The sequence below is a fragment of the Lissotriton vulgaris genome, chromosome 2_1, assembly GCF_964263255.1.
Source record: "Lissotriton vulgaris chromosome 2_1, aLisVul1.2, whole genome shotgun sequence".
In the NCBI taxonomy this organism is placed as follows: Eukaryota; Metazoa; Chordata; class Amphibia; order Caudata; family Salamandridae; genus Lissotriton; species Lissotriton vulgaris.
The window spans coordinates 1,824,055,174-1,824,083,101 of NC_141687.1; the positions used below are offsets into that span (position 1 = coordinate 1,824,055,174).

Genomic DNA, 27,928 nt, shown 5'->3' on the forward strand with positions numbered 1-27,928 from the left:
TAAGGCATCAGGTTATTGATGACAAATGGGCCCCCAAATTCAGCATTGTGGAACAAAATCTTCTTAGTAATTGTTCACTTCACAATGTGCACTGTACCTGGAGTTTGGAAGAGTCGATATTTCAAAACTTGCAGAGAAAGCACACATTGTGTAGTTCCATTACATACAGTGATTAGAGGGTTCACTTATGATATTAATAGTCCCGGTGAGACATTAGTCTTTCAAGAAATAAGTTTAGACACCTCCTTTGAGAAAAAGTAGGCTATTGTTATATAAAGGATAAAACGAATCTGACAAAGTTACAGTATGGTATGTCTTTCTCTCTACTTCCAAGCTGACTAACACTGCAGCGTTATATCACTGAGGGCCCACTCCTATTCGATTCTATAATTTCTTTAGGACTGAGGTCTCAGCAGTTTGATCTGCAGGGACTGACTGGATCTTGGACAGCTTTTTCAAAGCACCAACACAAGTGCCCATTTTGCAACCGGGATGAAGAGAACCTGTTCCCTCTGTCCTGGTCTTACATACTGAATGTTTACTGAGACAGAATGTAACATACGAGGGGATAGGCTTGCTATTTAGACTAAGAGGATACATAGCAAGATGGGTGTGTCAATGTGTACTAAACAGGGTCAGATTGTGGCAACAAAAGGCCTGGGCACCAAAACAAAAGTTGCCCTATTAGTAAGTTGGGTAGTATAGGAAGAAGTGACTCACATTTTTATATCAAGTAACTCTCTCGGGAGGACACCTACTCTCGCTTCTCTAGTATGCCTCCCATGTATGGGGTACTTCCACACCAAAGACATTGAACACTCTTTAAAGGCGCCCCAGATAGAGTGAGTGGGTAGAGGAGCATTTTACATGCTCACTCCTTCCTCTTCTCTCCCCAGTCTGTAGAAAAACACCTTTGCTGTAGAACATCATTGAAAATTGGACACTTTTACTGACCTTCTCCTTTTCAGCTCCCGGAAGTTATACTGGTCATATTATAATTTAATTAACGCCGCAAAAATAAAATAGACTACTGTAAAAAAAACAAATCTTTCTTCTGCCCCAGAACACTGAATTTTACAAAAACCTAAACCTTTAAAATTCTGATTTCACACAATTGCTTTTGGAGCCACCTCAGAAAATACTAGGTCATTTAAAACATGTTCTTGTGCCTTAGGTGTTTGTTGTAAGTACAAATGAGATCCGACGAACAGGTACTTTTAGGAAACAGCTTTATTGCAGCACAGAGCAAGTAGGACCATCCCTCATCTGACCAGAGCTCCAACTGCCAACAAGGCGCAGGAGAGCTCCAGAACTAGGAACATCCACAGTAATCTAGAGTGTCAGCCCAAGGAGAGAGCTAAGCACTGTACAACATATCTTCCCCCCATAACAAGAAAAGAAAACAAAATATAAAAGAAAACAAAAGAAAAGATCAATGTACATAGTCATCCAGATAGGTGGGTGGACGACGAGAGCGAGGACTTCTCAACCTGGCTTCAAATGGGGAAGAAGAAGAAGTGGTGGTAACAGAAGAGGTGGGGACAGAATCAACTGGGACAGAATCAACCAAAGAACTACCATGCACACACAAAGAAGTGGAAGCATCCCCACTACCCACCTCCCCCCGTACAGTAGGCTGAGAGGTGGAACAAGAACCACCGCCAGAAGACAACAAGTAGCCATTGCACCCCCCAGAAGTACCAGCTACTAATCCATCAGAAGAAGGATCCTTCTTTTTTTGGTCAAGAGCTACCCTCCTATAGTTCCAACTTTCCCCATTCGCCAGAACAACAAAATGTGGAAAGGCTTTCTTAACCCTGTAAGGACCTCTAAATTTGCTAAGTCCCTTGGCACACCTACCCGGCTTTACTTTAACGAGATCACCCACAGAGATGGGTAAAGAAACATTACTTTGGTGTAAGGGCTCTTCCTCCAAGCATCTTAACCAGGAAGGAGTCAATCTTGTTACTGGTGCACGCCCACGCATTAGTTCAAATGGAGATTTTTCTCCATTCTTATGAGGCGTTGACCGGTAAGCCCAGACAAGTTCTTGCACACGCTCATGTGAAAAACAACCACCTTCCAAAAACATTTGAATCACCCCCTTCACAAGACGATTCACTCTCTCACAGAGGCCATTTCCTTGTGGATTGTAAAGACTTGTCTTCTGGTGTTTGATGCCACAGTCACGTATAAACGAAGCCATTTTCGATGACGTCAATTGGGTGCCATTATCCGAGATAAGGACAGATGGGTATCCCTCATTCAAAAAGACACCCTTCAGGAAGTTAATGGTGGTATCAGTATTGATCTCCCTCACAAACTGTACACAAAGCCACTTCGAGTAACAATCAATAACAACAATGGCATAGCGTTGATTCAAAGGTAACTCACACATAGGGCCTATGAAATCCAAACAGACACTGTGCCAAGGCGCATTTTGAAATCCAATTTTCTGTGGTGACTGAGAACCCACAATTTTCAAACGCTTCTCCCCTTCTTTGCAAAAATTACACCTCAGCACACAATCCACTGCATCATTATCAACGGTAGGCCACCAGAAGTTGTCTTTATCGCGACGTTGGGTGAGGCTTTGACCTAAATGGCCCTCATGGGCTAAATCAAGAATCCTACTCCTCAATGAACTCGGAGGAACAAAGCGATCACCCCGCATCAGCACATCCTTCCCTTCCAAGGAAAGCTCATCCAAGACCTTCAAAAAGGGTCTAACCTGAGGCTCAACAGTGCTTTCCCTTCTTGCTCCTTTCGAGACAAGATTTATAACTGCCCTTAAAGTCTGATCCTCCTCCATACCTTTCGACCACTCATCATGAGAAAAAGAACCTCCTCCTAAAAACAAAACCTCATCAGCTATAGCAACTGCTAAGTCATCTAAGATATCCTTGGAAGGACCGCCACAACTACTGGGTGGCACAGGAAGACGCGACAAGCAATCTGCTTGAATGTTTTTCCAGCCGTGAACAAACTCAATCTCACATTGGTAATCCTGTAAACGAGAGGCCAACCTCGCTAACCTGGGAGACCCTTTTCCAGCACCACCCGGAGCTAAAACATTTAGAAGAGGTTTATGGTCCGTACGAAGGACAAATTTGTACCCCCACAAGTAGGTCCTAAAGTAATTCGTGCCCCAAGCAGCAGCAAGAGCCTCACGCTCTATGACTGAGTAATTTGATTCAGAGACAGACAAGGGCCTGGATGCAAAAGCGATGGTCTTCTCTTCCTCCCCATGCTTTTGCAAGAGGACTGCACCAAGTCCTACACCACTGGCGTCAACCATCAAAATGGAGGGCCGACCAGTATCAAAAGGGGTAAGCACATTAGCGGACTTAAGTTCCGCTTTGATCAAACTTAAACAAGACTCATGCTCAACAGTCCAATTAAATTTGACACCCTTTTTCAACAGATATCTCAAGGGAGCAGTCTTTGAGGAGAAGTCTCTCACGAATTTAGAGTAAAACTCGATCAAGCCCATGAAGGACCTAAGTTGATCTTTGTCAACAGGGGAGGGGGCTAGTTCTATGGCCTCCAACAAGTTTTTCTTAGGTTTAATGCCTTCCTCAGACAGACAGAAACCCAAATACTCTATCTCCTTCAGAAGGAACGCACACTTCTCCTTTCTCAAGGTGAGACCAGCGTCATCCACTCTTCGTAACACACTCTGCAGAATCCCATTGTGCTCCTCCAGAGAATCTCCATAGATCAAAATGTCATCTTGAAAGTATAACACTTTATCTAAACCCTTAAAAACCTTGGAGACTAATCTCTGGAATACACTTGCCGCAGAGACAAGTCCGAAGTGTAACCGCGTAAACTGGAAGGTCCCTTCACTAGTGATGAATGCGGTTAAGTGTTTAGACTTATCATCTAAGCAAATCTGATGGTACGCATGCTTTAGGTCTAATTTGCTGAAAAACTTGGCCCCCTTGAGTGTCGACACCAACTCACTAATGTTTGGTAGTGGAAACACATCAGCAACCACGCATTTATTCAATGAGCGCAGGTCCACACAGAACCTAATCTTGTTGTCTGGTTTCTGTGAAATTACTACCGGTGAAACCCACGGGGACGCCTCAATGGGTTCAATGATGCCACCTTGAAGCATCTCCTCCAAGGTAGCCTTAACTTCTTTTCGCAAAGCGAAAGGGACTCTCCTCACCTTATGCTGGACAGGACAACTACCTTCCTTGAGAATTATACGGTGGGAATAACCTATGAGTTCTCCTAACTGATCCCTAAAAACGTTTTTAAATCTATCCAGTATCTCATCCAAGGAAGAATTATCAACAATCGACACTGGATCATCCGACCTAGGATTGACTACAATATGCAAATCATACTGATGGTGACGTCCTAAGATGGCCGGTCCATCAGTTGAGATGTATATTTTCCCAGACGCTGACTTATTTTTAAATTGGATCTTTCCCTCGAAGTAGCCCAACAGATCAATTTTCTCGCCTTGATATCCAGACGGAAAAATGTCACACTCTTTCACCCCACACACTCCTCATCAAGGATACTGGGATGATGGTCCACTTTGAACCTGTGTCAACCATGAGACTGACATACTTCTCATCAATCTTGAATTCAGCTTTGAGAACATTTCCCCTTCGATCCTTGCAAGAGCATACTGTGTCACACAGAACTAATATTTTGTTCATATCACAAAGTCAGCACACTCACTGACCACTGTCACTCTTGAGCTATTTCTATTTTTGCACATCTTTGCGAAATGCCCCATCCTTCCACAACGTAGGCACTCCTTATTATTCGCAAAACAGAACTTGGCATCTGAGGTATGCAAAAAACTACCACATTTTGAGCACATTTTTTGACTACTTTTGTTACTAGGTGGTTGTTGCACATTCTTTTTCTGGAGAACATAGCCTTTTTTTCTAACAATAGCAACAGCCATCGCCTCCTCATCACTATCGTCACTATTGACACCCTTATTTGAAACTTCTGCAACTCTTGGTTCTAAACCACTCTTCTGTAACTCTTTCATGCATTTTTCACTTTCTTCCACAACTTTAGCTAACTCTATAGCCACTTTTAAAGTCGGATTCTTAGCTGCCCATAACCGTTCTTGGACTTTCCTGTTGTTAGCTTGAACAATTAGTTGATCTCTAATTAGTTCATCAGCCATTTGACCAAAATTGCACTTCACGGATAGTTCACGTAATCGTGCAACAAATTCGTCAATGCTTTCATCTGCCAACTGTTTATTCTTGTAGAACTTATATCTCTGTAAGACAAGGTTTTCCTCTTTTCCGAATCTGATTTCTAGTCTTGTTACCGCTTCCTTAAACTCATCTAATTCAGCTTGCGACCCAGAAGGTAATGCTTGCGGTAAATATTTAAAAAGACGCTGTCCCTCTTTGCCTAGAGTAGTCATCAAAAGAGCTTTCTTTCGTTTAGGTGAAAAGTCTTCTTTATCCAGAGCCTGAATGTAATTATTGAACATTACTATCCAGTCTTCCCACGCTATAGACGGATTCCCTGGCTCACTCAAAAATCGCGGTGGAAGAGCAACATTGATTGCTTGAGCCATGAGGTCACTTTATCACAGTCACGAAACTTAGAAGAGAATTTGGTGATGCAAAGAGTGCTTGTCACTTGACAATGTAAAGACACGCTTTAAGACTGAAGTCAGAAAAGGAAACAAATACTTTTTTTCTTTTTAAACAGTTATAACAGTAAGCGCTTACTCCAAACAGGATATCCAAATTTCCGCTGGTACTCCACGCCGTTTCTATCATAAACGGTGAAGTGTCCGGTGAGTCGCGTCTCCTAGGCGACCACTGACAGCCAGTGCAGAAATTATTCAAAATGGCCGACTGCGTCGTACGTAAGCTCGGTCATGCGTCTGACATCAGAGCTACAGCGTAGATAGACGCGCAAGAAGAAATGCGCTTCAGCGATGCGGTTCAGGAACAACTTGTTTGCTAAGTAACTCTCCAGATCACGTTACCTTGACGTCATAGAAGAGACGTTGAAGAGGCTGCCGAAGAAGACGTTGAAGAGGCTGCCGTAGACTGACGTCACTTACTTTGCCGACGGAGATGCCGGAAAGTGAAATCCTCTGGAAATACTTCTGAGACCGCGATCACCCCCACAGCAGAGGGTTGTTCTACGCTGCTCACCACACGGGGTTCGTAAGAGGATGGGAACGCTACTGCTCTGTAATTTTCTCTTCGGCTGCAGAATCAAACTGGAAAGCTGTGGCCAGATGCATCGCCAGTCCAAGTCGCCAAATGTTGTAAGTACAAATGAGATCCGACGAACAGGTACTTTAAGGAAACAGCTTTATTGCAGCACAGAACAAGTAGGACCATCCCTCATCTGACCAGAGCTCCAACTGCCAACAAGGCGCAGGAGAGCTCCAGAACTAGGAACACCCACAGTAATCTAGAGTGTCAGCCCAAGGAGAGAGCTAAGCACTGTACAACAGTGTTCTTGTCCCAGCGTTCCCCCTTGGCACTCGTTGAAGCCTAATCCTATGAATATCAAACAGTGGTCCACAGATAAACATCAGCAATTGAAACATTAAGGCAGAGACTGGAAAGACATTGAAATAAATCAAAGCTACTATCTCATTGCAGTACTTGTAGATGATACTCTAGAGACTACAAATCAGCACGTATGGGGTCTAAAAAAATAATACTTCCAAGCCCAGACTACAGAGGCTGATAATTCAACATAAGAAATGTTTCAGTCTGCTAGGGAGGTAATAATCTTTGGAGAGCCTCCTGGTACTCTCACAGGAGCTGTGTGTCAACTACCCACACACCTCCTCAGGAAGTACAAGTTTGTTTGCTTAGTGGCTGCAGCATCAGTAAAGATTCCATTTGGAATGTGGATTCAATGCAGTCCTGAGTTCTCTAGAGAAATGTAATAATCAGGTGGTGTTGTCAGTGATGTTCAGTCAATCTGGATGCAATCATTTTTAAAAGTACATCCGGAAGTTTTCTCTGGAGGCCAGTAGATCTTCCTTTAGGACATGATTCTGTCATTCTATTAATTCCATATGTGAAAATGTAAAATAACCCTTGATTTGGGGGTTGACCCAGAGACTTTACTGTTCTACTAAGGTTGCTGTCCGTTTTTTAGGTCTCGCCTTTTCCATTGGAAAATGGCGAGAATTCAAGTGCTCGATCCACTAGTCAAACCACTGCAGTTTCGACTGCAGTTTCTTCACAGTGCATGTGAAAAGCGGGAGAATCACGTGACCACAAGCCTCTCGTGAACGAGCCCAGCCAGCCCATTTCCCCACAGGCTTCCCTATTGCATCACCACATCAAAGCCAGCCATCTGTTGTTTCCCCAGCGTGGTGCCGCCAGCAGCTTCACTTCAGGCATCCACTCCCCCGCCCCCTACTTTACACTTCTCACGGTCACCAGGCTGTGTTTCGCATTCCCCCCCCCTCCTCCCCACTATCATTCTGCTATGCAGATCGTTTCTTTTCTCTTAATTCTAAGAATAATAAGCGCAAACTCGACCAACGTAATTGGAGTGCTTTACTTGTCCTAAAATGCCGTGTTGTCTGTCCCTCGAGCTTGCCGTTTTTTTGCCGTTTTTTTCCTCCGGGTATGTATCCTCCCTTGTTATAGTAGTGTAGCCACGTGTCTCTTCTTTAAGCAACTTCCGGGCCAGATCACATACATTTGGCACTGGTGCAAAAAATAGCGCACATGCTTGTTTGCACCCCTTAGCTGCTTATGTTATATAAATTGGAGCAAACGCACTCTGCAGTCCATATTACATAAAGGCTCCTCCTCGCCTTTCGCCGTTCTGGGTTCTCCATCCCCAACGTAACCTCACCCCTCCTCTTTTCGCCTGTCCATCTTTGCTCTGCCTCCATTTGCCCTTTCTCTGCCCTCTGCCTCTTCTTCCCCTCCAGTCCACTCCACCTCAGTCTCTCCTTTCACGTATCCTAAGCCCACCTCCTCTGTTTTTTTCCTAAAACCCCAGCGTGCGCTCGGCCTCATGCCAGCATTTCTCCTCCCCTAATTATTCACTGCACCGCCGGCCAGCACATCAAAGGCTGCTGCTCTCCGTGCGTCTCGTCACCCGTCCTCCCTTGTAATTATTTACTTCACTTTAGTTTAACAGTTCTTCTTCCTCATCTCTGGTACACGCAGTTGAGTTTCATTGACCTTTTTTCCTCTTAAACATTAGTATAGCGAGAACAATCCCAGTGATTTTCAAAATGTGGGCACTTAATGTTTTGTTCTCGTCAAAATCCCAATGTGTTTTTAGCTTTTACTGATCTAACAGTTGCTTGTTTTAGCTATAAAGCCAATAAAATGGGCTATCATGGTAATAATTCCTGTTCTTTACATTATGCCACGGCTTTGGATTAGAGGTTTTCTACAGTGTGGTCCGTCGCATCTAGATGCCAGAACACTTAGTTTACACAGTTGTTTAACAAAAAAGTATAAACAAAGTGTAAAATCAGAGCCACGCCAGTTATATTTACATTAAATTAATATTCTAGAACCCAGTTTATTGAACTTGGTGTATACCTTCATGTTTTAGTGAAGGAGGAAAGTGTTTTTTAAAGGTCTCGTGCTTTTCTTCCAATAGTTAATTAGTTTTTGTTTGATCTTGGGTTATATAATCAAGAACATTTCAGGAGTTAGATTATCCCTTTCAATGAAGGCAGCACACTCAACGCCACTCAGACACGCAACGCCACTCAGACACGCAACGCCACTCACACACGCAACGCCACTCAGACACGCAACGCCACTCAGACACGCAACGCCACTCAGACACGCAACGCCACTCACACACGCAACGCCACTCACACACGCACCGCCACTCACACATGCAACGCCACTCACACATGCAACGCCACTCACACATGCAACGCCACTCACACACGCAACGCAACTCATCCACGCAACCCCACTCACACACGCAACGCAACTCATCCACGCAACCTCACTCATCCACGCAACGCCACTCATCAACGCAACGCCACTCACACATGCAACGCCACTCACCCACGCAACACCACTCACACATGCAACGCCACTCACCCACGCAACACCACTCACACATGCAACGCCACTCACACATGCAACGCCACTCACACATGCAACGCCACTCACTCAAAGCAACGCAACTCACTCATGCAACGCCACTCACACACACAACGCCACTCATCCACGCAACACTACTCATCCACGCAACGCAACTCATCCACGCAACCCCACTCATCCACGCTACGCCACTCATCAATGCAACGCCACTCACACATGCAACGCCACTCACCCACGCAACACCACTCACACATGCAACGCCACTCACACATGCAATGCCACTCACACATGCAACGCCACTCACACATGCAACGCCACTCACACATGCAACACCACTCACTCACGCAACGCCACTCACTCACGCAACGCCACTCACACACACAACGCCTCTCATCCACACAACACCACTCATCCACGCAACACCACTCGCACACGCAACACCACTCACACATGCAACGCCACTCACACATGCAACGCCACTCACACATGCAACGCCACTCACACATGCAACGTCACTCACACATGCAACGCCACTCACACATGCAACGCCACTCACACATGCAACGCCACTCACCCACGCAACCTCACTCACCCACGCAACGCCACTCACTCATGCAAATACACTCACACCCACGCAGTGCCACTTTTACCCACACAGCACCACTTTCAGACACACAACGCCACTCACACCCACGCAAGCCCACTCTCACACACGCAACGCCACACTCACCCATGCAATGCCACTCACACACGCAACGCAACTCACACACGCAACGCCACTCACCCACGCAACGCCACTCACCCACGCAACACCACTCACCCACGCAACGCCACTCACCCACGCAACAACAATCACACATGCAACGCCACTCACCCACGCAACGCCACTCACTCAAAGGCACTCACACCCACGCAGTGCCACTTTCACCCACACTGTGCAGTGCACAATAGGTCTCGCAGTAGGAAAGTTGGAGCTATTGGTTTTGTAAATGACAAAGCCCTTTATGTTTTTAAAATGAAAACAAAAATAAAAGGCATTGCTATTTGCAATTGTAATAGCTCCAACTTTCCTACTGCGAGACCTATTGGCAACTCCAGTGCTTGTCTCCCTTATTTGCTGCCTGCTTGAGACTAAGACTAATTTTAGATTTTTCATTCCTCTACATTTCCCTATTTACTGACAGACTTCAAGGAGTTGACTTTATACCTCATTACTTTTTAATTTTGTAATGAAGTATTTTAAATATTCCAGTAATCTAGAACTCAGTTATTGAGTGGGCCTTTTTACATAACTGATTGTATTTCTGGTATTTTGATGCTTTGGGAGGTGCCTTAATTCAGGAACACATTTCCTCATGAAATTGAGGTTTAACATCCTTGCCAATTTATTGAATTGTGGGCATTCTGATTGAAGTACATTTTGGGGTGTCAAGACTGTAGGTTTCCCAACGTTCACAGCAGGTCCAGATAAAATGAGCAACGGAGGGTTGCAAGTCATGCAAACTATTCTCGTCCCAACAGAGTGACTGAAACAATTACTTAGCGATAAATCTTCAGTTCCCTGGTTATAATCCCAGTCTTTACTAAATAAGACAACACCACCATAGACAGAGCAGTCTCTCACTCCCAGGGATCTATGAAACCAGATTTTAATGATTTTTCCTTTTCCCGTGATATGACCCAAATGAAGGCCCCCAAAACAAAATTCTTACCTTCAGTATTTTACAAGTTCCAAAATTAGAGGTGCAACCACAGGAGGATGGGAAAAATGTGGACTGGCACGAGAAAGACTGACTTTGAATCGGGGTAATGAAGATTTACTGGTCATCATACGCCATCTCATCCTCCTTGTGCCAGTCCTCACTAAAAGAAGATTTACAAAGCTTCAAGAACTTGCAACTACATTCAACTGATGCAGTATTATAGTTTATTTAATTGACAAATGCATCGTTGTTCACTTTAAGACAGTGGAAGCAAAATTACACTCATCAATATTAAGTAGTTCCAATCTATTGTACTTGATAAATGTCTGATGCAACAACTAAGTAACAGCCTTACAAATGTATTGTGGCCACGCCCCTGGTAGTTCACGCTGATCTAGTGAACTGTCCTTGTATTTTATTGTAAATGGAGGGGACTCCCTTAACGCTTTATATGACTGTGAGATTTCTTGATGGACCCACCTACTGAAAGTTTGTGAGGTTACCCTTTTGCCCTCATTTACTGTACCATGAACAATCAACAATGTGTTAGATAGACTGAAGTCCTTGGTACGGTCCAGAAAGATAAACATGGTATGCCTGACATCCAAAGATGAAGGAATCTGAGACTTGTAATCAGATGGGAAATCATTTCTTGAGAATAATGAAAAAAGGAATTCCCGTTGGTAATGAAATTAGGATCCAATTTATCAATTACCTTATCTGGGGAAAATCTTAAGTAAGCATAAGAAATAACTAACACCTCTAATTTGCCTAACTTTTTTGCTGAAGTGACAGCAATTAAGAACACTGTTTTTGCAGACAACTATTCCAGGTCTGCTTTTCAAATGGTTCAAACGGGGGTTGCTGCAAACCCGTCAGGACTATGGAGAGATCCCAGGTTGAAGCTTGATTCAGGGCTACTGGTCTCTTCAATCTAAAACTCTTCCATAGTCAAAATACAAGAGGTGAAAATTCCCTTAATCCTGTTTTAATCTTAGGACCTTGATGGTATGCAACGTTTATAACGCAAGCGTTACAACGCCATACCTTTACAACGCGGTCGTAACAACGAAAGTTGTTACCACGCATTGCGCTGGGGGGCGCTCAAGGATAGTAAATGATTTAATTTACTATCCCAACACCTTCCCTACTATCCATGGGGACTGGTGTTGGAATAGTAAATTAAATTATTTAATTTTGCGCACCCCCAGCGCAATGCGTGGTAACAACTTTCGTTGTTACGACCGCGTTGTAATGGAACGCGTGGTAAACGTATGCGTTCTAACGTCATACATCCGACCTTGATTACCGCCCACTGCCATGATAGAGTGGAGGGTACTGAGCCTTTAACTAATCCCTGTTTAAGGAATTCAAGGATCTGAAAGAGATCTAACGTGAAAGGATCTGACCCCTTAGAATTACACCAACTATGAACTGATTTTCAATGTTTCCTGTAGGAAACTAAGGTTGAAGTTCTTCTCAATGATTAAATACATTTGTTCAGATGTAGATGGAGATAATTCCCTCTGGACTAAGACATTAGGAGTTAAGACCAACAGCACTAAGGCCAGAATGATGCCATAAGAATAACTGATGTCCTCTCCTCCTGAATTCCTGAATCTTCTGAAGCACTTTTGGTATGAGGGGAGTAGGGGGAAGGCATATGGAATTCCCTTGGGACAGGGGACTGACAGGACATCCACAAATCAGGCCTATGGACACCATCTCTACATGCAAAAGACTGGGAGCATTGTGTTGCAAATAGGCCTATCCATGATGTCCCAAAGTGCGCAAGGATCAGGTTGAACTCCTGGACAGAGGGATGATGCCCTACCTAGAATGGAAGATTCTGACTGAGGCTGTCTGCTCGCAAGATCAACCATCCTTGGATGTAAACTGCTCTTAGGGCTAGAAGGTATTCTTCAGCCCAAGCAAAAATCTGTGCTTCAAACAAATTTAGCCTACAGTTCTTTGTGCCGCTGTGTCCATTCAGATAAGATCTAGTGACCTGCATTCTGTCCTCTCATCTACATTGGAGCCCTTCAACTTTCAACTGGAGAGTGAAAGCTTGCATTCTCTTAACTAGTGACCTTTTTTATATATTGCTTTTTTAGATTAGTGCATGTTACAGCAGTGGCATATGTGTTTCCTAATACACATTTCCTAGTATTACAGGTATACTTGTAGGTATGTAAAAAACGAGCATCTCATAGCATTAAAATAAAACGGATAACATGAGCATGCAGTACTAATGACAAAAAGAAGAGATGTACCAGTCCCCAAACTCCCTAACCCGAACAAGTTTGGGTGGTCATAATATTGGCAGAGGTATAGTCAGTAGAGTATTTGTGGTGCCCGATGTGTCCCGAAAGGCATTGAAATATCTTGATTTGTGTCCTCCGGTAAACATGCACAGGGATATTTCAATATCGGGGGAGAGAGAGTGGCCTCCCCTCTAGGGATATTTTCACAACGCTCACTCAGAACCAGGCACTAGGCATGGTTACATAAGGGCCTATCTATGGCACCCTCTGATCTAGAGACTACAACATAAACCTTATTTAGCTCGGTGAACTGGTGAACCTCCCGCCTCCACATCATATCTCAGATCTTTGTGCGCTGAACTGCTCAGTGAGATTGGTTTCTTGCAGAGGCCCCTGTACGCTTCATGCCGCAGTGCCTCACACTCGGCTAACCCCCAACGGAGCACCTCTTCCCTCCAAAACCCTACTCTAGGAGCTTGAAGAGATTTCTAGCGCTGCTTAATCAATCTCCTGGCCAGGAGCAGTGAAATATTAGCAAAGCGTTGCATCAATTTAGCCATTTTGGGTAGCTGTGAGAGCGATCGAAAATCCCTCCCCAATTCCCAGTCAGGGAGGGGCAAGACCAAAGCATGTGTATAATTTTTACATTTGGTGACCTACAACGTGAGCACTCTGAGACAGCCGTCGGGAACATTGTGTGCAATTTGTGCTGTGTTCAGTATGCCCTGTGTAACATTGAACATTGAATACATTTGAATTGAGTATTACGAGAAATGCTTTTGGGGTATTCTAAAATGTAGGGCCATTCCGTCTCAACTAGTGACCCTTATTCTGCAGTGTTGCTTCCCAGCCCCAGATGCTGGCATCCGTGGTCAATAGTCATGGGGCAGGATGATAGAGTAGAATCCATTTCAATACATTGAAACCAACAAGCTAATGTGCATAGAATTGGAGGGGTCACTGGGACTGTGAGCGTGGTGACCAGTGCTGAAGGTGATGATTTAGCAGAGGATTTTGAAGTTAATGTGCTCAGGGGACAACCGATGTAGTTGCAGCCATCAAGCCCTGTACCTTAAATCAACCCCTGGCCATCATCCATGGCTGAACGAGCAGAAAGGACAGACTGTTCTTTAGTGCCAATCAATCAATCAATCAATCAATCAATCAGGGTTTTATAGATTTCGCTACTCATCCGTGAGGGTCTCAAGGTGCTGGGGGGGTGCAGCTCCGGGTTAGTCGAAGAGCCAGGTCTTGAGGTTCTTCCTGAAGGTGTGCAGAGTGGGAGAGCGTCTGATGTTGACTGGGAGCTCTTTCCAGGTTTTGGCTGCGACGTAGGAGAAGGCTCTTCTGCCTGCTCTGCAGATGCGTGGGGTTTCTGCCAGGGCGAGGTCAGCGGAGCAGAGGTTCCTTTTGGGTATGTGGAAAGAGACTCTCTCGTTGAGGTATTTGGGTCCGATGTTGTTGAGGGATTTGTAGGGGTGGGTGAGGAGTTTGAAGGTTACTCTCTTATCAATGGGGAGCCAGTGGAGGTCTCGTAGATGTTGGGTTATGTGTTTGTGCCGTGGGGTCCCGAGGACCAGTCTGGCTGCTGTGTTCTGGATGGTTTGGAGCTTGTGAAGGAGATTTCTGTTGATTCCGGCGTAGAGGGCGTTGCAATAGTCCAGTCTGCTGGTGATGAGTGTGTGGGTGACGGTCTTTCTGCATTCAGTGGGATCCATTTGGAGGACTTGCGGAGGCAGTTGAAACTGGTGGAGGCTACGGAGCTGATCTGGCGGATCATGGTGAGGGAGGAGTCAAGGATGATGCAGAGGTTCCGTGTGTGGTCTGTTGGGGTGGGTGGGCTCCGAGGGCGGCAGGCCACCAAGTGTTGTCCTAGGCGGAGGTGGAGGGTCCGAGGACGAGGACCTCAGTCTTCTCCGAGTTGAGCTTCAGGCAGCTATATTTCATCCAGGCTGCGACGTTCCTCATTCCTTCCTGGAAGCAGAGTTTGGTGTCTTCGGGGTTCTTCATGAGGGAGAGGTTGAGCAGGGTGTCTGCGTATGATATGATGCTGAGCCCATGCTGTCTGACAATGGCGGCTAGGGGGGCCATGTAGATGTTGAAGAGCGTAGGGCTGAGTGATGATCCTTGGGATAATCCACAGTTGATCTCTGTGTGTTCGGAGAGGAAGGGAGGGAGTATGATCCTCTGCGTTCTGCCGGAGAGAAAGGATCGGATCCAGTTGAGGGCGGTTCCTTGAATCCCGGTGTCGTGAAGTCTGGCTGCGAGAGCGCGATGTGAGACTGTGTCGAAGGCAGCGGAGAAGTCTAGTAGGATGAGGGCCGCAGTGTAGCCCTGGTCGAGTAGCATGCATATGTCATTGGTGGCGTTGAGGAGGGCTTTCTCGGTGCTGTGGTTGCTGCGGAATCCGCAAATGTCCTGCTTTGGGGTAGGACGACACGATCCAAATAGTGTTGAACAAGGATCACGCCAGGAGCTGGAAGTCCTTCAGCATCAACTGCGTAGCATAAGCCACATATGTGTTCACTCTAATGGCAAAGTTATAAGCTTCAATTATTCTTTTAAGCGTAGCCTCTATTTTTTTGTCAACAATGCCTGGCAATGTAGCATCCCCTGGGGTCGGAGATCATGTTGAGCCCGTTGATGCCAGGATAATACTGACCTTAGGAGTTTGTGGAAATTCAACTTTCAAATTCTGCAGAGAGTATCTTTTACATGTAATAGATGTCTTGTCAATATCCTTCTATTCCTTTAATAGGATTTACTTGATAATGATTTGTATGAACAAATCCTCCAGTAATATCCCTGTTCCTCTTGAGGCTTCTCTGTTAAGCCTAAAACCTCTATAATGTTTTAGTGGAGGCCACGAAACTGTGAAGATTGAATATATTTGCCTGTATGATTTCCATCTTGGTCCCCTTCCTGATCCTCTCTCTTCCTCCTGGTTCGAAGCTCAGTCAGGGCAGAAGCGACTGCCTCTTTATCTAGGGTCTGCAGGTTTGCCTTTAAAATTTTCAGTATTTCTTCTCCTGATTCTGTATTTGCTCCATATTATTTTGCTAGCTTTTACATCAGAAAACGGGTGAGTACATATTGTTTTTCTGTGGCATCTATTTAAATAAGATATTGATATTAAAGAAATAAAGAGCAACACCTGCAGCCTCTTCACGCCCGCCGCACAATGACAAACCTGAACTGGCATAGGGTTGAGATGCCACTTGCAGCCCCCAAACATCCTGACCCTGATGCTGAAGAAGCTCCCTGTCCCAGCCCAGCATATGAGCGGGGAGGGAGATGGCGGCCGCTGTAAGAATGTCGGCTTCAGCAAAGCGCCTTACCAAACACACGTAAGTGCCCAAACCATCAATATCTGCTCCTAGAGTAGAACTCTTCATATAAATAAATATGATTAATTCCAAAAAAGTAAACATTAAAACAAAATTGTGTGGCTTATCTCAGTCGGAGAAAGAGAGATAGAGGAGGTGGGGCTGGAGGAGGGACATTTTTCTGGGCAATTTCAAAGGAATAGAAGAAATACTTAAAATCTGGGATCATAGATCCCGGGGCATGATGAAACCTCTGTCTGAGATGGGGTCGCATCATTAACATGGATGGCATTTAAGGGTCGCAGCGGCAACCCCAGGTATGCCCCTTGAGACCCCTGGCACTGCTTTTGCGACCCCTGGCCTCAGAGGTGGTATCATCGTCTGAAACAGAGGGCAGCTGTCCCAATGATTAGCTGGGACTCCCCTTTCCGTCATTTTTTAATTACACAAATAGTAAAAGATATTCTTCACTATTCGTGCCATAGAAATGGGGTACAATTACTGCGATATGTACCTATCTGGCAGCTGAGGTAAGTAAAAACACTTTTAAATGACTGCTGTATGCACGCCATTGGGTGAGAGTCGGTTTATGCGAAAGAGAATGTGTGAATTTGTGTATGTGTAAGCATGTGTGTGACTTGTAGAGGCTACAGCAGGCATTTTGGTGATTTGACATCCATACACATTAAGTAAGAACGTGGACGAGATGAGCATATCCACTTTCTTGATAAGTAAAAGACATGTTCATTCATGTGACAATCGGAACATATTTGATTACCGGAAACGTATACACCGTTCATGCAAAGGACATTTACAGAGCATGTTAAATTACCTGACATTAACAGACCATTCATTCACCAGACACCTATAGAGCATGTTTATTCACCTGACACTTAATGAGCATGTTACATTAACGGATGCTATCAGAACATACATTCATAGGACACCTGCAGAGCATATTCCTTCACCTGGCACTTATAGAACATGTTCCAGGTGCAGACATAGGAAAGGGAAAAGAACGCGTGTGAGGGGGATAGACAGACAGCAGTGGAAGACACGTGAGCACAAAACAAAAGAATATAGCTTAGCGGTGGGAGAGAGATGTCAGTACACAGGGATTGTTAATGCTCATATGGGGTAAAGAGCCATGTATGGAAGTAGGGTGTTGAGCGGGCAGGTTGAGAGGGCCTCGGCAGAAGGGGGCCTCGGCAGAGAAAGCCAGCAGGGGCGAGTGGAAGTCCTTACTCGAGGAACCGGGTGATGTAGTCCTGGCTGCAGCGGGACCACGTGAGGGGTGACGTGTCGTAGAGGAGCTGCGGTGACATGATGAACGGCTTCTTCCCGACAGGCTCGCAGTCATTGCCGCTGCCGTCGTGCTGGATCCCAAAGCTGCAAAAAAGGAGAGTCAGGTGATATATAACCTACCGCATGACATCATACAGTAACAAAGGTACCTAATGCATGACATCACACAATGACAAAGAACAAAGGAACTTAATGCATGACATCACACAATAACAAAGAACCAAGGAATCAAATGCATGGCAACATAAAATAAAGAAAGAAGGAATCTAATGCATGACATCACACACTAACAAAGGAGCCTAATGCATTACATCACACAATAACAAAGGAGCCTAGTGGAGTGGTGTGGCTCACTGGTTAGAGGCGGCAGACCCGGAAGCAGAGAACGGCCCGGGACCAGGGTTCAATTCCTGACGCGGCAGGGTCGTGGACCAGGGTCAACGGACTCGATAATTCTCGCCTCGGTGCCCACTCTAACCAGGGATCACACTCGGCAGCTCTGGGCATTAAGCTTGCCTCATCTCTAAAACGGCCCCCCACAGACGCCGGGGATGCCTGGTTTCACCTTGGAGATACCCAGAAGGGACCATCTCACAGGGAAAGCCAGGACGGGTTCCCCAGCGGTCTTCAGCGCCAGGACACCCCGAGATGGGGTAACAGTGCGCTTTACAAGTATCATCATTACATTAATGCATGACATCACACACAATAACAAAGGAGCCTAATGCATGACATCACACACAATAACATGGAACCTAATGCTTGATATCACACAATAACAAATAACCAAGGAATCAAATGCATGGCAACATAAAATAAAGAAAGAAGGAGCCTAATGCATGACATAACACAATAACAAAGGAGCCTAATGCATGACATCACGCAATAAAAAGAACCAAGGAATCTAATCCACGATGTCACACACTAACAAAGGAGCATAATGCATGACATCACACAATAACAAAGGAGCCTAATGCATGAAACCACACAATGACAAAGAACCAAGGAATCTAATGCATGACACCACACAATAACAAAGAACCAAGGAATCTGATGCTTGACATCACACAATAACAAAGGAGCCTAATGCATGACATCACACACTAACAAAGGAGCATAATGCATGACATCACACAATAACAAAGGAGCCTAATGCATGAAACCACACAATGACAAAGAACCAAGGAATCTAATGCATGACACCACACAATAACAAAGAACCAAGGAATCTGATGCTTGACATCACACAATAACAAAGGAGCCTAATGCATGACATCACACAATGACAAAGAACCAAGGAACCTACTGCATGACATCACACAATGACAAAGAACCAAGGAACCTAATGCATGACATCAAACAATGGCAAACAATCAAGGAACCTAATGCATGGCACGCACAATAACAAAGAACCACAGAATTTAATGCCTGACATCACACAACAACAAAGAACCATAGAATCTGATGCTTAACATCAGACAATAACGAAGGAGCCTAATGCATGACATCACACAATAACAAAGAACCAAGGAACCTAATGCTTGACATCACACAATAACAAAGGAGCCTAATGAATGACATCACACAGTAACAAAGGAACCGAATGCATGACATCACGCAATAGCAAATAACCAAGGAACCTAATGCATGACATCACACAATGGCATAGAACCAATTAATGTAATGCATGACGACACACAATAACAAAGGAGCCTAATGCATGACATCACACACAATAACAAAGAACCATGGAACCTAATGCTTGATATCACACAATAACAAATAACCAAGGAATCAAATGCATGGCAACATAAAATAAAGAAAGAAGGAGCCTAATGCATGACATAACACAATAACAAAGGAGCCTAATGCATGACATCACGCAATAAAAAGAACCAAGGAATCTAATCCACGATGTCACACACTAACAAAGGAGCATAATGCATGACATCACACAATAACAAAGGAGCCTAATGCATGAAACCACACAATGACAAAGAACCAAGGAATCTAATGCATGACACCACACAATAACAAAGAACCAAGGAATCTGATGCTTGACATCACACAATAACAAAGGAGCCTAATGCATGACATCACACACTAACAAAGGAGCATAATGCATGACATCACACAATAACAAAGGAGCCTAATGCATGAAACCACACAATGACAAAGAACCAAGGAATCTAATGCATGACACCACACAATAACAAAGAACCAAGGAATCTGATGCTTGACATCACACAATAACAAAGGAGCCTAATGCATGACATCACACAATGACAAAGAACCAAGGAACCTACTGCATGACATCACACAATGACAAAGAACCAAGGAACCTAATGCATGACATCAAACAATGGCAAACAATCAAGGAACCTAATGCATGGCATGCACAATAACAAAGAACCACAGAATTTAATGCCTGACATCACACAACAACAAAGAACCATAGAATCTGATGCTTAACATCAGACAATAACGAAGGAGCCTAATGCATGACATCACACAATAACAAAGAACCAAGGAACCTAATGCTTGACATCACACAATAACAAAGGAGCCTAATGAATGACATCACACAGTAACAAAGGAACCGAATGCATGACATCACGCAATAGCAAATAACCAAGGAACCTAATGCATGACATCACACAATGGCATAGAACCAATTAATGTAATGCATGACGACACACAATAACAAAGAACCAAGGAACCTAATGCATGACATCAAACAATGGCAAACAATCAAGGAACCTAATGCATGGCACGCACAATAACAAAGAACCACAGAATTTAATGCCTGACATCACACAACAACAAAGAACCATAGAATCTGATGCTTAACATCAGACAATAACGAAGGAGCCTAATGCATGACATCACACAATAACAAAGAACCAAGGAACCTAATGCTTGACATCACACAATAACAAAGGAGCCTAATGAATGACATCACACAGTAACAAAGGAACCGAATGCATGACATCACGCAATAGCAAATAACCAAGGAACCTAATGCATGACATCACACAATGGCATAGAACCAATTAATGTAATGCATGACGACACACAATAACAAAGAACCAAGGAATCTAATGCATGGCAGCACACAATGACAAAGAACTAAGGAACCTAATGCATGACATAAAAAACTCACAGAACCATGTAGTGTAAAGCTAGACATGACAGATTTACAAGGAGTTATGCCATGTAAAGCAATGCATCAGAGACTCACAAATATTCGTACAACCTGATGCACGGATGCATGATATCAGAAAACGAAAACCTAATGACCTGTAGCACGACAAAAAAAATCATGGTAGCTGATTCATGATCTCACAGACAAATAAAGGGCTTAATGGTCCAATCGTTATCGAAGGCAACGGCAGTCATGGGAATAAGGATACCTACTACATCCAAAGGGACAACAAGTCTGAACTAGAAACTTAGACTGAGGGTTATGGGTCAAATGTAACTTTCGATTCTGATATAGCCAGAACTGTGCACGCTACAGTGATGGATCAAACTGTTCCTGCTGCAGCGTGTGGTTATTCGCCAATAGCAACCAAATCAAAAACATTGGCCTGGGTCGAGTTTGATTGAACTCCTAGGAGGCTATACTGATAATGAAAGGGATGGGATTCATCCTTCCACCATGCAGGTTACCGCAGTACCCGAGAGGTGACCCCAAAGCCTATCATTGGGTGAGCCATGGAAGGCTTCATCCTGGCCGGGCAGGTAACCCCAGTATCGGACATCGGATCCCTCAAACTGTAAGTAAACAAGCCATGGCAGGCTCACGCCTGGTTCAGCAGGTAACCGCAGTGTCAGAGAGCAGAGCCCTCAAACTGTAGATTGAGCTGTCAAGGCAGGTTTGAGTGTGGCTCGGCAAGTAACCGCAGAAAATACACACTCAAACTATAGGTGAGCGTGTGAAGGCGAGCTCACGCCTGCTCCGCAGGTAACCTAAGTACCAGAGTGGAGCCAACAAAGGTTAGGTGTTTGAGCCACGTCAGGCTTGAGCCTGGCTCCACAGGTAACCCCAGTATTGGAAATAGGGGCCTTCAAACTAGAGGTGAACAAGACAAGGCAGACATGGGCCTGGCTCAGCAGGTAACCCCAGTATCATAGAGTACAGCCCTCAAACTATAGGTGAACAAGGCAAGGCAGACATGGGCCTGGCTCAGCAGGTAACCCCAGTATCATAGAGTACAGCCCTCAAACTATAGGTGAACAAGGCAAGGCAGACATGGGCCTGGCTCAGCAGGTAACCCCAGTATTAGAGGATAGAGCCCTTAAACTATAGCCAGAGAACTCAAGGCAGACATGGGCCTTGGTCAGCAGGTCATACAGTGGATCCCTCACACAATAGGTGAATGAGCTCAGGTAGCCTCAATTGAGAGGAAAACCTCCTTTACGAAGAGTGGCGCTCTCAAAGTATATGTAAGCAAGTCAAGGCAGGTTCGAGCCTGAGTCACCAGGCAACCATAGGATGAGAGAATAGAGCCATCAAACTTTAGGTGAACAAGCCAAGGAATACTCGGACCTGGCTCGGTCCAAACGTCTGGTTCTGTCCCTCTTCTATAACCCAGAATAGCTGCTACTCCCTCCTCTCCCCCTCTTTCATGCACCTTTTTCTCCTTCCAGCCGCTGTGCTGTATATTTAAAGACATAACAAGAAAGATATGTCTATCAGATTACAGTCAGTTGAACTTGGCATTGCCAGAATGTAACCTGAAATCAAGCTCCGTGCTACATTCTGCAACCTACTATCATTGCATGTTAATCTATGTTATCACCTCAATTGATAACATGGAAGACATGGCTTGGCAGTTCGGGCTGGACTGTTCCCATGAGGCACAGGGTCAGACTGATTTGCATATAGCCATGTCTGAACTGGGGTGGCAGAGTGGGCTAAAGAACCATGATGGATTAAACCCAGATCTTTTGACTGGGTGTGAGTGTTTGATTGATTCAGATGCTCCGTCCATCACCACCCCCTTTTGTACATCACCTCAATTGAGGCATCAAGGCTTCTTCTGAAATTGGTTCGTGTGTTAAGCCAGGTAAGGCCTATGATATTAGCACGAAAATGCAGTGCGCTGTGTTCCTTCCAGTTAAGTTTCTACTTGGACAAAAACACAGATGCATTGTTTAAGCAGTGTAGTTTGATGAAGTGTTTGCAAATACTTTTTCAGATAATCTTTTGTGTTTGAATTTCACTTTGTTTCTACAACTATTTCTTATTTGAAGATTTTAATACTTTGCAAGTCAATGTTATGAACATATTTGGTTGAAAGTAATATCCTAATTTGGATCTCGAAAGATCACAGTACCCAAAATCTTCTACTTTCTAGAAACCAAAGGACAGGAGGATGGTGTCTGAACTGCAGGCTGTGTGATCAGAAAACCTGGACTGAAATTCTGTTTTCCACACTAAGGAAAACTGTGTTATCCGGCCGGTGCAAACAACGTTATCTCACTGCACTTTATGGCTCTCAACAAAAATTTGGTAGCATCAAGAAGTAAATCAATACCCAGTTAGCGCTATCAAATCAACTTAGTTTAACAGAGTGGATTAGCTGCACACCAAAAACAGTTTATTGCCTCACTTGTGACAAGGTCGCCAACCCATTCTATGTTAAATATTTAAATATAATGCCCCTGTTGTCTGCAAGGTAACTTCACTCTGAACTATCTCTTTAGTAGTAAAATATAGCAATATTAGGTGTTTAGTGGGGTGCCTAGAGCTTTTGGTTCTGGTGCTACTGCATCAGCTGCGTACAGGCAACAATATCTGACAATTGTGAAAAAAACAATATATACAAAGTAAATGGTTCCTGATCAATTAAATGGGTGATGGTAGTTAGTATAGGGAACCAAGGTAGAAGCTGCGCCACGAGTCGCGCTGTAGGTAGGTCGCTGCATCAGCTGCACCATTCAAATCATGACCATTTTGCCTGCAAGATAAATGCACGTGTGACTGTCTTGTTTAGTAGTGAAATGTATCAATACTCTGGGTTTAGTGGGGTCGGTAGAGCTTTTTGCCCTGGTTCCACTTCCCCTGCTGCACCATTCAAATAGAGCACCTTTCAACTGCAAAGTAACTGGAATTGTGCCTGCCATAATACCCAAATAGATTCAGTCGAAAAAATCAATCCGATAATGCCTAAAAAGTGCAAAGAAAGGTACTGAGGCATGAATAGGATATACCACAAATGTTCTACGGATTAAGCTTCTGCTTTACACAACTAATTAATAAAAAAGCCGGCATACTGTTAGAAGCTGTCTGCCTTATCCGTGGCAAGAGATCTTATCTTGACAGTGAATGGGGCTGAAACAGTGTGAACAGCTTTAGTAGAAGTATCGTAAATGCATGCAGCCAGGGGAAGTTAACAAACTAAAAAAGTTCCAAACAAAAGCGAGTGAACACAGTAATTCGGTTTGGGGAACTGATAGGAGACCCTTTTTAAGGTATATTAAATACAAGAGATTTCACAGGTACAGCGCAAGCGATATGCATTTGAAACCTAAAATTAACAGGCCTTCAACCCACCAGCCCCCCGATGTTGGTAGGGCCACGACCGTGGGCTACGGATGTAAATCCGCAGTTCATTGCAAGCACCAGAGCGGGCGCAGAAGGTGACAAACAGCCAATAACAGAACGTGAGAAATGAATGCTCCACTGACTGGACTGAGATAAGAAGTGATGGACAAAGTCTAGGCCAATAGAGGAAAGGGGCTGGTTCGAGCAAAGCCAATGGTTGAAGGGGGCGGGAAAGCCGAGGCTAAACATATTCGGCCCGATGTAGGTAGATGTACATTTACCACTTCATAAATACCGAATCATACCGAATCGGTATTTATGAAGTGGTAAATTAGAGGGGGGGAGATGTAGGTATTTCAGATTCGGTAAATACATTCGGTATTAACCGATTCTGTAAATACCGATTCGGTATCCCCCATTGCTTCCTATGGGCCTTGAAGCCCATAGGAATCAATGGGCATTACCGAATCGGTAATTACAGATTCGGTAATTACCGATTTGTGCAAGGGTGCAGGGGGTGTCACTTTGACACCCTCCAGCACCCCAAAAAAAGGCATGTGAGCCATGTGGCACACAGACATGCCCTGGGCATGTCTGTCTGTCACATGGCACACCTATGCCATGTCACATGGCATAGGTGTGCATGCACACATGTGCATGCACACCTGGATTCGGTATTTTAACACCCAATTGGATTGGGTGTTAAAATACCGAATCTGAAGGGCCTGTGGGACTGAAAGTAGTCCCACCTACATCCCAAATTTAAAAAATCGGTAAAATTACTGATTCGGTATTTTTGCGATTCGGTAATTTTACCGAATCGGTAACATACCGAATCGGACAAAAAAAGGTCCCCTACATCTCAGTAGGCCAAATACCGGTCGGAAACGGCCGAAATCGGCCGTTTCCGACCGGTATTTGGTACCTACATCGGGCCCATTGTGAGCAAAAAAAGGTCTGTTTGAATGAAAGCTACGTTGTCAAAATCAATACCTGAACATGGAATCTAATCCATAACATCAAAAGCAAATACAAGATCGTGGAACGTTGTGCATGTCGGGACAGGAGCACAGAAAACCACGTAACCTACCCCAAAAGGACAAGAGCACATACAACAATGCAGCCCAACACATGACCCAGGCAAACAAAGAAACCGTGTGCGACAAGATTAGCAATTACTGGCCCTGCACCCTGGCCAGCAATAAAAGGGTATTGGAGGGGGCGTACAGGATTTTCCACACCAAAACCCCGTAGTGCATATATTTAGTAGTTAATGATTGGTGGATGGTTTGGGGAGACCGTGTGACCGGCCCAGCCTTGATACGCACGTGTATCGTGTGCCTGCGTTTCCTTCGAGACATCCTGTCATTCATTAACTGGATAAGAAGCAGAAGGCTGGAGCTGTGTGCATGCCTGTTTATTTTCCATGCTTGACTTCCTGCCCCTTATCAGCCGCTGGATTACGATTACTCGCCGGCCGTCCACCCGCCGTTCCCATACTCGATCGTTTTATTTGCAAAACAGTAAAAAGAAAATACACAGAGCCCCCTCCCCGGGTGTTGCTGGGACCTGAAGTGACAGCGCCAGCCTGTGTCTCCCAATGGAGTGAAATGACATCCCTCATGTACCATTACTGTTCCTTTTGTAAAGCGCTCTGACAACTTCCGGTAAAGTCCGCGCTATATAAAAACGCATAAATAAATACATTCGTGCAAGACATGGAGTGATTTTATCAGTCAGCTGGTGGGAAGCAGGCTGTAAAAGGAGAGGTCAGAGGTTATCACGGGGGTGAGAGGGGCGGGGTCAGAGCCCGGGGTGTTGTGAGCTCCCTCGTGCAGATGCGCCTCGGCTGGCCAATCACAGAGCGCCTGTACCTGTGTCCAAGTTCGTGTGCGATGGTGAAGGCCAATGGCAGGCCGGTGTCCTCGTTGACGTTGCAGCTGCGGTGCGGCTGGCACATGCCGGAGACGTGGGACAGGCCCAGGGTCTCACAAGGGCGGTTCATGGCGGCGCAGATGTCCTTCCTGTGCTCAGGGGCAAACACAAACAGCAGCATGACACAGAGCGCAAACACAGACAAATACACATACAGTATATATATATATATATAGAGGTAAACAGGAAGAGCCGAGCCAAGCGTCTGGCTAATACCATAGAGCCCTGTCTCGAGCCCAGCCCTGAAAATACCTGCTCTGTAAATCATACAACAAACAGCACATACAGTAAAATAACGTCTCTCCAAAATTCAACAAAGTGTATTTAACACGTGGACGCTTTGGTATTAATAGGGCACATTGTAGCACTGCAGTGTGAAGAAACATTGATCAAAAGTGATCGTTTTATACAACTGGTAGTCTGAACTCCTATACATGAAAGTGCTTTCATAAGCGATGATGGAAAAAAAACTGTTTAGGTGAAATTAAATATTTGCCTAAGGTCAAACAGTTTAAGCGGGGAAGCCGCGATAAATGCAGGTTATATGGTTTAATTTTGTAAAAATCAGTCAGTAAATGATTATCGGTCTTCTCTTATGTTAAGGACTTATTTTTACCTTTTAGTGCATTTTTTTTGCAGTTTTTGAACTATAGCACAAACTTGACCTAAAGGTATTGGAGTGCTTTACATGAGCACTCGTTACATTACAGAAGGTCACATGCATTGTTTATAGGCATGGGGAGATTACGTGATTTGCCCAGAATCGCAGGATGTTGCCCTGAGGCTGAGATTCGAACCTGGTTCCCCAGTTCCACAGTCTGCAGCTGTGGATGTAGAGCCACACCCTGGGCTGGGTAGAAGAGGGAAGACAAGCAGAAGCCACATGAAAGCTTGGCTCGTTATGGGCTCGAGATGCTAACAGAACCTTGAGTTGAGCCAAAGCCAGGCTTCAGGCTCAAGCCTGGCTCGAGCTTTGATTGACGCACCCACCTCTAAGCATATTTATGACCCGAATATGAAAAAAGTGTATGCGAGCTGTATAAAACAAGTGTACACAAGACTGGTTTATGGAGAAAATATCCCAAATACTATTCGTGAGGTTGCCATATCGCTCTATGTCAGGAGGACACAAATATTTCCAATTCTACGCTGTCCTTTTGCAAGTTTTTATTAGAAGTTTGTGTACAGTTATTTCAATAGAAGGGAATAAACCATCACTCTCGAAATGCACAAATGTATTCAATAAAAGCCCTAGTATAAAAACAGAGGGGTTATTTAGCTGTGGGCATTACTAAGATAGCCAACCAGCGCAATGATCGCCATCCTTTAGAGGTAGAGGAAGAACTGTGTTTTCTGAGACACAGGAGCCACCTGAAACAACTGTGAGTCCCTCAACTTCCAGCTAACATGGACGGGCCTTCGAAACCTGTCAGACATTTTATTTTCTTGTACATGATGGTCGTTCTTAAAACAATCAAAGTCTTCCACACACTAGGAGAAAACTCCCAGCACGTAGAAATATTTATTTTATATTTTCTAAAAAGCAATCTTCCCGGTTTGGGTAGTTATCTTTTGAAAAAAATACTTAGGGCTCTAGAAGGCCACTATGGCATGGGCACACTTGGAGGTATTGATTTTTTCCCTTTCCCTGGTCAGCAGAAGCACTTTGGGTGAAAAAGTCATTATACACGTGCAATCAACAGGTATATGCAAAGATTGGAAGATATGGAAGAGTCATGAATAATGCATGTCTGATAAACAGTTATGTGCAAGATGT

General features: G+C 44.6%; 1 protein-coding gene across 1 annotated transcript in view; it reads right to left on the reverse strand.

The window, feature by feature from the left end:
• The window catches only part of ADAMTS7 (ADAM metallopeptidase with thrombospondin type 1 motif 7), a 594,575-nt gene that overhangs the window by 331,358 nt on the left and 235,289 nt on the right, over positions 1–27,928 (reverse strand). Inside the window, exons 7-8 of the mRNA XM_086957915.1 lie at positions 26,091–26,240; positions 17,604–17,747 (exon numbers count right to left, since the gene is read on the reverse strand). Coding sequence (XP_086814041.1) covers positions 17,604–17,747; positions 26,091–26,240 — 294 coding nt within the window. The remainder of the gene's footprint in view (positions 1–17,603; positions 17,748–26,090; positions 26,241–27,928) is intronic.